Genomic DNA, 11,535 nt, shown 5'->3' on the forward strand with positions numbered 1-11,535 from the left:
GCTATAAACACAGACTTTTAAATTGGAATCGATTAATCATGATTCGCAACCTTGCAGCTAGATTTCTGTTGAGCCTGAATTAGTTGAGCTTGAATGGCAGATTAGGGTTATGTGATACAGACTTGTGTTTGTTTGCTGTCAGATCCCCTCACATTGCTTTTTCTCACAGCACTCTTCTTCAGTTCTCAAGCGTGACAGAATGTTTGTGTATTTGTGTGAGAAAAACTGTTGCTTCTGTGCTGTTGGCTGCCAAGTTTTTGCTTAAATACAGCTTAAATAAATGGGGTGGGAAAGCCTAAGAGGCGGGGGTGGGGGTTACAGTGTCTGTATTCTTTTAAGAAATTGAGATATATCTAAACCTTCACATTCAGAACATTCGTGATTCTCATCTTTTTGCCCTTTTTTCCGACAATCTTTTCTCTCTCCTCATTCACCCCTTTCCCTCTCACCCCGTTCAGGTTAGAGCTCCATCCTGAGGTTACTCGTGGAGAGGTGCGGAGGTTGTGGACCTCGTTGTTCACCCAGCAGGACGGAACGGTGGACTTTCAACAGTTTATTCGTCATTTTGGCCCGTCGCCCAAATCCTGCTGTTACCCTAATGCCAAGCACAATCCCCCCAAACGTGGAGATAATGACCTCATGCGCCTCTCCAAAACACTCAACTGTGTCTCAGATATAGTGGTGGATGCTCTTCGGGCCAAGGTGGGGGGTGCAATGCAGTACTTTTGCAATTGGGTCTAGTTCTTTGTTCAATAGCGTGTGTGTTAGTATATTTGTCAGTGAACAGCAGATCTCTTTCTTCCGACAGGTGGAGCTGTGCGTTTCTGATCTCTGGACTGAGTTTTCTGAGATGGATTTTTCTGGAACTGGTTTTGTAAGCAGTGAGATATTCAAAGAGATCCTTATGAATCTATGTGTTCTTCTCAGCCAGTATGAGTGTGATGTGCTGGCCAAGAAGTTTGACATCAACAACGATAACAGGTAGATGCACTACACACAAGCTTGGAGAGATGAGTCTCTAAAATAAATAAAAACATATCCTACTACAATTTCAAATATAGTCACTTACTTTTTCATTATGATTACTTACTTTTTCACATTCTTCATTTTCCCCACATTTAAGAAATAACTCATCAAGTCTATAGAATAACACAAATGTAACTATACGTTGTCTTTATAAATATCCACGCAGTTTCAAAGTGGCAACCCTGCGCCTAGAATTAAAAAACAACATTCTTGGCAGCTTCTTGAGGATCTCACCATGATATGGTTATTGAACAATATTGAAGTTCACATTGAAGTTCCCTATTCTGATTTTGTAATAAAATGAAGATGTTAAAGTGTCCTACTTAAATATTCAGACAGAAGCCTTCAGCTCAAAAGATTTTTAAGATCATGAGGAATAATTTAGTTACCTAACCGTTTGGTTGGTTTCCCGGCCAGAATTTCACCCCTTTTTTTTTTTAAAGATTCTCACATGTAATATCCAACATCACAGATTTTTCATGTATTTATAGAAAAGACTGCACTTTTTTAAATAGAGGAAATGTGTAATTTTACAGGAACACTTTGTTATTTTGTAAAAAATATAATAATTGAAAGGGAACATTTATTTATATATTGATAATTTAGGGGTTAAATCCTCTTATATGCAGCCTGTACCAGCCTACCTGTTAAACTACCAAAACCAAAGCGTCATAGTAATACTTTCACAAAAAACAACGTTAGTTAATAATAAAACATTTTTTAAAGCTTTTTTTATAATATGCTATAGGTATAATACTGTATAATGTTGTTCTGTTTTGTTACATGAGTAGTAACTTTAATCATTAACATGTCAAGTTTGAATGTCTGAATGGTCATCCTATCAGAGTATCCTACACAGAGTTCCTCAGGCCTTTCCTATCCCAGAGTCAAACATGGAAGCATGGATCCAACATGGCAGCTGCTTTGCAGTCACCCAGAGAAACTAAAGAAATCAGCACTCCAGGAGCGTTAAGCCGCAAGATCAGGCGCAAGGTAATTTATGGCTTTTAGGTGACCACATCTGCAAATACATGCGTTTTCACAACTGTGGCCCAGTCTGTGATGTGTGTGGGATTTTCTGCATACATTCTGTGAAAATATAACTTTTGTTTTGAATTGTAGCTCCGGCGTAAGGCTAGAGCTCTGCACAGGGCCTGCGGCCGGTTGGACAGCTCCGACACTGGGCTTCTCTCTGTGTCTGAGCTGGGTGCTGTCCTGCAGCTGTGTGGCGTGTGTGAGAGCCAGGAAGAGCTGAGAAGCGTGTTCTCCACCCTTCATGCACACCCCTCTGGACTGCTGGACTACCGCCCGCTCTTAATTGACAAACACAGGACATCCAGTTTCAGCCAGCAAACCAAACAGCAGCTCAGCCAAAGAAGTCAATAGGTCAGAGGCAAATAAAGGCTAGCAAGTTTGAAGCTTTACACAATAGCGTAGATTTAGAACTTCATGCAGGAAGAATATTATTACTGTATTAGTTTACTTTAGTTTTGCTTTGACTCTATGCATTTCATTACTTTTATGTTGTGCGCACAATTTCATGTTTCCTGTAACATTGCACAAACAGTGGCACACATTCAACACAACAAAATACAAAACACTGAAATGTTTGATTAATAAAAAGTGGGTTTGTCAAATGCCAAGAGTATGTCAATTGATTTTTATATATCATTTATATATATTTATATTTACATATAAAATAGTAGCACTAATAGTAAAAAAGAATTCAATCACTTTATTGTTTATTTTGAGCGTTTTATGGCTGAAATATCTAAAAGCAAAATGAGTATTGAACAAACAAACGGTGAATTATGCCATTCCTTTTTTAAATCTGGAGCATTTTTATGTCAAACATTCCACGGCTTTTATTTTCTCTTATCACTTGGGAAAGTTTCCATCGAGTCAACATTGCAATATACAGTTAATACCAAACTGACCAAAGATACTTTTAGTTCAGATTATACCATCATAACATAATCAAATCAAACTTTAGATGTGAAGATACTTTCTGAGTGAACTCTTTGGCATTTCAGGCATTTTACATGACAATGGTATAAAACCCTGAGCCATTTTAGCTCTGCTTCATTTGTTTTGATTCATACTGTGTGATGAAGCTAAGGACTCTAATTTTACCAGCTTTTCATCCTCCGCTTAACTCAGTGTTCCCTCTGGGGATTTAAACCAATATTGGCTTGTTGGTCACTCTGTGTTCTTTCAATGCTTTCGTCTTTTATGGCATTATCGTTTCCCATCTGCATGCCCTCTTTGTTTTCTCTCTCTCTCTTTTCGCTTCTTTTCCGCACCGACGTTTTGAACACCGTTTGGCAAACGCCTTTATATTATCCATCTAATGATTTGTTCATCCACCCGTCTATCTGACTGGTCATCCGTCAATTCCTCGTTCTGACAGTCAGATGACAGACACCAGCACTTTTCTTCCATCCGAAAGTGCAGAAGTGTAGTTGGTAGGCAGTTAAGTTTATGGTCACTAAAAAAATGTTTTATGATTTAAAAAATTATTTATACCTGAGAGCATGTCTGAATATTTGAAATAAGTCAAAGTAAGAATATGATAACTGTGCCGACAATAATTAATTAATTTTATCATTTATTCATCAAGTATTCGTTTTTTTGCGGAAAGGTTGCTTCTATGAAGATGCTACTCTACAACATGGTTCAGATTCATTGTATATATTTTGGTTACGAAATGATTGTTGTTAATTTAGTTGAAATCGTTTTTTAGTCTGCATGCACTTAAAGGTTTGTGTGTTTGGATGTGTGTGTTTGTTCTGCTGTAGCTCAGGCTAATTCCCGAATGCTCCTCTGTTGAGGAGCTTTGATTTCATGGGGCTGATTATTTTTCTTCAGGTCCAGTCAAGGATGAAGCCCAAGGAACCCAAGATCGTCTTCCTTTCAGCCCTGCCACAATGGAGCAACCCCCTGCCAAAACTAGCACAAACTCTCCCACCTTCTTCAGAATCCTTCTCTCTTTCTTTCACTTTACTCTAGTGCCATACAACTTACTTAAAGAAAGACTTGCAGGCGGTGGGCTAAATACAGACTTTGAAAAGGAGGGTTGAAATGCTTAAGTCATCTGGAGAGAATTAATCTTGCCTGGTACCAATCAACATACCCTGGATATTCCAGAAAGTCAACCTACAAGCATCTTGCTTTAGCTCTGTGTGTCTTTCTCTCACTGTATAGGTGAATAATGTAGTTTCTAATGTCTCTGAAGATGTCAGTGATATTGGTTTCTGGGGTATTTAGGGTGACAAATCAGGCGAGATGGGGAGAAAAGGGATGTGGCTCTCTTCTTCTGTGCCATTGTAGAGGCCAAGAAGAGTGAAACCCTCTACAGTTTAAAGAGGAGGGACATAAGTGCCAACATCTTAGAAATAATCAGCGTCATGGCTGACTGGAACTTGGTAAAATAATATGCACTGACAGCAAGTTCTTTTATTTCCCACTTTGGTGGCCATTTCTCCCCTGAACTAGTCCTGATCACATTGAACAACTGTCTGTCTGGTTTGCTTAAGTATGGAAATCACATATATTTTCCAGATTGACTCACTTGTGACATATTATTTATATGTGGGTAGAAGAACTACTCATAAGTATTAATTGCCTTCTTCTGTGTCTTATAATGTGTTAACATCAAATATCAGTGTATTGGACGTGGACATTTAGAGTAAGCACTCATAAATTCATATTTTTGTATTTATCACTGTATATATTTTTTAAACAGTTTTTTAATTGGACATGGAGTCATTTTATATATAGTTATATATAGTATTTTATTGTTAATAGAGCTATATACTAAAAATGAATAAAATATAAAGAAATATTCCTTAAAACTACACGGTAAAACTTTGTTATAAAGATATAATTGATGATACTTTCCTATAAGTACTGTTTTCAGTTTCTTAAATCTTAAATAGGTTATGAGAAAAAAAACTACATTTTTTATAGGGCTATCAAACGATTAATCGCGATTAATCGCATCAAGAACAAACGTTTGTGTTTACGTAATATGTCTGTGTGCATATTTATTTCATATTTATAAACACACATGCATATATTTAAGAAAAAAATTATAATATATAAATATATAATTATATATCATTTAAAATTTGGTTAATATATATAAATGCATTGTAAGTATTTCCTAAATATGTATATTCGTGTATGTGTTTATAAATACAAAATGTATATGCACAGTATACAGGCATCCAGTATTTTGTAAACACAAACTTCTCGATGAGATTAATGGTGATTAATCGTTTGAAAGTCTTATTTTTTAAAGAAGTATGTAACATATAACCAGGGTAGAAAGCATATTAGGTTTTTGGTATTTTCCTAGAAACTAATGGAAAATAAAAGATAAATGAAACTAAAATCTGTTTTTCTGCAGGGTTTTTTTCACAACTGTTTTTAATACAAAAAAACGGAATTAGACGTTGGTAAATTGTATGAACACACAGCATACAAATGGCACAATTTATAATTGTTTGTGCTGGAAATAGATTTAAGGTGTGCATGAAAGAGACATAAATATAAGTAAGATAAATATATGATAAACATTCTCATTTAGCCTCTAATAATTTTTTTCTATTTAGTCTCCTTCCCAAAAAACATTCAGTTTTGGCCAATATGATTTGATATTGGCATTTTATTTAAATATAGGTGGAAGAGACACTGAGGGCGGTATTTGAGTCCAAACAGATTCTCCTAAAAGAAACTTATTGTCAATCAAGGGGTCTCAGACCAGCAGACCATTAAAATAAGTGTTAATCTGAGGAATACTACAGTCTAGTATACTGATCAGGAGGATGAGAATATAAACCACAACATGTTGTAACAGTTTGATCCCATGCTATAATTTATTTTCTCAGGGGTGAATAGAAAGTGGGAGGGTCTTGCAAATTCATGCAAAAGAAAACTATCCTATATAGGCTACAAAGTTGTTACATTTATATTTTATGAATTAATGTATTAAATGTATTCATTGCACAATGTAATCATTCTTTTTCTTTTAGTGGTTGTGCGGTGAAATATAAACATGGACATATTTTAACCTCTCCTTCCTTAGTTTTGCTTGTATATTTCATGAGCTGTTAAACATCGCTTCTATTTTTAATGCTGTAAATAATAAACAAATGCCAACATGATTGATTTCAAAAGCAGATTACCACACATAAGAAATATCTATATTCAAATGCAATTTATTCAATCCAATATCTTCATATTAAAATATCACATGTACACATATAAATAAAGACAGAACCGGTTGTATTTACAGAGCAGCGTGTTGTGCATTGTGTAAGCTAAAGGCGTTGTGGTGCGAATGCCCGATGAGGTTCATGTAATGATGATCAAGTCCTTGAACCGGTGACAAATATCCACTGTGCTGAGACACTGCTGGGTACGCGAGCGTGGGGCTGCGCGCCGAACTGTGCCAGGAAAAGTGTCCGGGTGGGCTCTGCTGGAAAACCGACTCTGTCGGGCTCGGACTCTGGTACTCCAACTGGCACAAAAGGTCTGTTGGATCTGGTGAAATGGTACCTAAAGCGCCAAACACGGGCTCGGTTACGACTTTGGACTGAAGGAACGCGAGGATCCGTGCGTACTTGGTGTCTTTGGTCTCCATGCGCTCTACTGTTGTCAGGTAGTGAACGAGGTTTTTCATGCACTCGTGGTAGCCGTAATGGAAGTAATTCGCAAACTCTGTGAGCAGTTCTCCTGCGAAAACAAAGATATGTGTGAGAACGAATGCTTTATGTCATATATCTATCTTTTTCATTTATATGTTATATTGTTTCGTTTTAATTCACATTCACCTTTTTCTCTCCCGCGCGGGAAATCTGCCGAGTGGAGCGCGCGTAAATACTGGACCGTCATCTCCAGGATTTCAGCTTTCTCCAGTTTCCCAGAGTTCTGTTTTAATACAAACCCGTTTTTTTCAGACAGTTCATCAACAATATTTACCAAAAATAAAAGCAGTTATGAGCAAATCACATTTCACAAGCCATTTAAACACTGGCAAATCGGTCCGTGTTTTAAATACGCACCTGTTTAGCCAGTGCCATGGGAACTGTCTTTCCCAGCTCGTTTAGACATCTGTTGATTCGATCCCTTCTTCTTTTCTCAATAACCTTATGAGAAACAGGCGTTTTCTGTGGGTAGGAAACATAGTATGGCATATTAAGTTACGGAATACATAGTTACGCATGATTGAGATTTGGATAGCCTTCCTAAATGAGGTTGGACAGGTCACCATTGTAAACAGCATTCATTGCATTGGCTTGTTGGTGGTTATTGTTTTGTGTAAAAACCCAAATCAGTCATTGAATAGCCTACAGTAAAAACACTTAATCAGCAATCTCGTGGAAAGTCGCGTTGCGCGTTTGCCTAGACACGCACTGGCAAACGAGTCAGTAGGCTATGTCATTGAACAAATCGCTTTTACATATCAACTGATTAAATTAACTAAATTGTCATTTCTAATAAAAGTTCTAGATATTAAACGTCGCCCAGTAAAATCAAGCAAGCACTATATTCTGCGATGAACCTTTCTAAAAAAAAGGCGAGTGAGCAGCCCTGCGTGTATAGCAATTGTACATTCAAATAGTGCCATTCTGAAAAAAAAATCAAGTTAAAAAATGTCAGTTAGTTTTAATGGTATTTTAAAGCAAAATATTAAAACAACACAAAAACTGTCTGCATGTACAAAGTGCTCTCTCGTGTGCGCCTGGAAAGTACCCATCCACATACCTTGCGATCTTTCATCTTTGATGCCATCATTTGGTAAAACTAGGATAAATGATCAAACTAAAAAAAGTGTGCCAGACTACGTATGTCTTCCTCTCTCCAGAAGCTTCGAACTGAGATGAGAAACACTGGAAGCAGAGGCTTATAAAGCGCTCGCCCCGATGACAAGCGCATTCATTGCCTTAAATTATTCCATAGGATTAAAAGCAAGCTTTTGGTTAATGTGTGCACTTAGGATCAGTTAAAGAAATAGTAAAACCTGAAGCAGCGGGCTAGCGGGGGGCAGACCTACTTTGTTAATCCACGTGGCCTATCTAAAGACACGTGATGAGTTGTAGAATATTATTTGCATAGTAAGAGCCCATGCTGAAGATGTGAGCTGTGATGGCCACAGGATCCTCGCGAGCGCAGTGCGCGCAATGAAAACAAAGCCCCTCAAGCAAGGCGTCTCTTTCTGTTCCACGTCGCGTTTCTCACACGATCGCCTGTTTATGGGTCCCAGCAAGCGATCTTAACTTCCACCCCAGGCCCGTCTCAGGGTTAAAGCCTGTCTACTGTTATTATAGTAATTAAGTAAGCACATAATAGGCTGTTCCGCCGAGTTCAGGGGAGACCTTTTGGAGACGGAGTCCCCCCGTTTGTTCGAGGCGTTTCTCACACGACTTGGTGACACGTCCATCTTTCATGGGCTACGGTCGGGTTTTTGTTTACATTCTCTAGTTTTGTTAGGGACTTCGGCAGGTGTGGGGACCCGGCCTGGCACACGAGCGGCCCCTCCGACCATGTTACAGACTCTAGCCGTCTTTGGCACACGAGGGTTACCCACCGCTGGATTCCCTTCAGAGGGGCTCAATTTGTATCCTATTATCCTATAAGAAAATGTCTATTGAGCGGAATGAATAGTTTCATTGGCCTAAATTTTAATAATGCAGTGAAAGAAAAGAAAAGGAGAAATAAAGAAGAATGCAGCTGGTGCTGACGCGCATTATTGTCCGTCACCTGCGCCTGGAGACCCCTATTCATTTGCCTAATTTCGGTCAACTTAACAAACTTTGAGAGAAATCATTCTGGTATTGTTGTGAAGGGTGAAGCTTTCTGATCGAATTAACAGCATGTTTTGATCCGGTAAATGTCATTAGAAAGAAAGAAACAATCGCGTATAGAGGGGTCTGGGTAACGCGCCAAGTGGCGACGCCAAAGCGCAATTCATGCCACAGGGGACTTTTGTACCCCCACATTGCTCACGTTTGTGCCCAACAAAGGGCATTATTTTATACTTGAATACATTTCATACAACAATTGGCTGTTTTTATCAAACATATTTTCACAGCAAGGTTAACAACAGGTTTATTGTGTTCACCCAGACTAGCAGTCTCAGACTTCATGCGCCAATAAGACTGGCTCATCTGCTTTTTTCCACTGGGAACGTTTTAATCCGGAAGGTTGGCCATAGTTTAAAGTTCGAAATCGTGTGTGCATCGTGGAGGGAAAAATCAAAGATTTGGAGATTCTTTTAGAGAATCCAAGCTTATTGGATACCCAAAGCTATGGAGAGTTACAGCGCGCAAAAGAAAAGCACCAGCGATGTAGACTAAAGCATAAAATCCTATTACTTTTATAGTTGAATATCAAACAAATTTTACGCAAACACTCGTTGGAGACGACACGACAAATGTTTCGAATTTGTTTCAGATATTGAAGTTTTGTAATGTCCCTATCTTTAATCTTATTTTTAAAACGTGTTGTGAATTGATGAAAAACAATACGTCAGCAGAAATGTGTCCAATGACAGTAATTTAATTCTCTTTACTTAACAATACAACACACTACAAAAATATTATACGTTTAAAAAACGATCTGATGGGATGCAGTCATGTTCATGTAAAAGCACCTAAAGAAAACAAAAAGTATGTGAAAAAGCTGGAAAGAAAAACAAGACCAAAGCAACAAGTTTATTGTGCATTTTTGCATATTGACATTTTATTAAGACAAAATTAATTAATATTACGGAAAATACAATTACGTTTTAAAATATTTTAAACCTCACTTTGAATGCGTCAACAAATAAGCTATTGCGTAAAATATTACAGGACTTAAACTTAATAAGTGTCTCGTGTTTCTTGTTCAGCGTCTCCAAAAGTGCAAAAATAAAAAACGTCACTTTTTAATACAGTTCTGTATTTGTATAGTCACAGATGTATTTATACAAATTTAAGAGAAATGTAAAGTAATAATTGTGAAGTCTTTTTTAACCTTTTTATTGTATTTTAGCGCCTGGATGCGTTTTGGATTTTATTCTTGTTTAAATGTTCAAGAAACAGATTTTTATGACAGGCAGGTGCTTTTTTAAATCTGAGGCAGCTGCAAATCCCTCTTAAATCATTACCGTACAGTATGTTAATAAAAAACATACTAAAATTTTGAAATTATGAAACTTCTGACCATTTTAAACCCACTTAGTCTATCACAAGTCTGTGTAAAGTGTTTGGCTTATAAATGTCATAATTGTCATAAAGTTTCTAATTGTCGTATCAATGTTTCATTGCGATGCAAAAGCTGTCTTTAAAGCTGTCCAAACATTGTTCTGTATAGGGATCAGAGTCTTAAAGGGAGGCTACCTGAAAGCTGAACTTTGTCTGTAAGGATCTAACCATGTGAAAGAGAATTAGTAGCGCAGTCATGCATGTCACTCTGATTAAAGCAGTACAGTTCGCCTTATATCCTAACCAAACAACACTTTTTTACAGAAGGACTAACCAGCTGACAGAAGGGAATGCTTTCACTTGTGTGAGGGGTTGCTAAGGCAAAGCTTTTAAGTGTGGTTTTAAAGTCTTAGCAACTGCCCTGTACTGACTGTCCTCCATGTTTCCTTTCTTTCTTTATGGCTTATGGCTACAAAACATAAATGTTTTCAATGTAACGATTTAATTTGAATATAAAAAAGTTTGTATGTACACATAGTTGACCTTTTCAGAACATCTTAAGGCTAAAACACACTACAGGACTTTTGCTCAGATTTGCCCAGATTTTCAGTTTCCAGATTTTATAATTAGTGTGTTCATATCTGTAACTTTCAATAAGTTTGCAAGTGTATGATGTCTAGTTTAAAAAATATATCTTTTCAGAGTTGCAAAGTCTCGTAGTGTATTCCAGCCATTACTATTCCAGCCAAATAATGAGGAAAGTTTATTAGTAATTCTAAAGCGCCATCATGTGGAGATAAAAAAAACTTCTATAAACTTTCAAGTCACTTTTAGAGGTAATTTAAATGATTACAAATGTATTTTAATTTGTCACTGTTAATTGATGTTACAACTGGTGAAAGTACATTTTTATATTTTAAATATAAATTGTATACGACCAGCTAATTGTAATTCCATGCAATGTGCTGCAATCCATAGGCTATGTAAGTAAACCTTATCTGAATACTAAACAGTATTGCAGTGTTGCACCTTCATGAGATTTGAAAATCCTACGTTGATGGGAAAAAATGTTGATCTCTGGACAACGTGTTGTCATGCAAGAGGCGGTGACCCGTGGTGACCTGGGGCCAGAGACACACACAATCCTTTAGCTTCGCGCGCCACCGTGAGTCTCCTCTGCATCACTTCACACGAGACATTCAGCATTGTTCATGCATCACAATAGATCATCAATAATACGTAAAATGTAGAAAAACCTGCAAAATCTTATATTAAACTATTGTTCATTGAATGGATTACCCTGGTGAAACTAATGGTG

General features: G+C 37.3%; 1 protein-coding gene across 1 annotated transcript; it reads right to left on the reverse strand.

Annotated features, from left to right (window-relative positions):
* Positions 1-5,431: 5,431 nt before the first annotated feature.
* helt (helt bHLH transcription factor) lies at positions 5,432-8,257 on the reverse strand. Its single transcript, XM_079463361.1, has 4 exons — positions 7,798-8,257; positions 7,095-7,199; positions 6,864-6,960; positions 5,432-6,765 (listed from the first exon to the last, which is right to left on the reverse strand). The coding sequence occupies exons 1-4, from the start codon at positions 7,825-7,827 to the stop codon at positions 6,320-6,322; spliced, it is 678 nt and encodes a 225-aa protein (XP_079319487.1). The 5' UTR covers positions 7,828-8,257; the 3' UTR covers positions 5,432-6,319.
* Positions 8,258-11,535: the final 3,278 nt, after the last annotated feature.

This window comes from Barbatula barbatula (genome assembly GCF_947034865.1).
Source record: "Barbatula barbatula genome assembly, chromosome: 8".
NCBI lineage: Eukaryota > Metazoa > Chordata > Actinopteri > Cypriniformes > Nemacheilidae > Barbatula > Barbatula barbatula.

Excerpts from the sequence above, each read along its gene's own strand:
- helt (XM_079463361.1), bottom strand. The coding sequence starts at position 7,827 with ATGATGGCATCAAAGATGAAAGATCGCAAG. Across the intron at positions 6,961-7,094 it reads CCATGGCACTGGCTAAACAG|AACTCTGGGAAACTGGAGAA; the intron begins GTGCGTATTTAA and ends GTATTAAAACAG. Across the intron at positions 6,766-6,863 it reads CCCGCGCGGGAGAGAAAAAG|GAGAACTGCTCACAGAGTTT; the intron begins GTGAATGTGAAT and ends TTGTTTTCGCAG.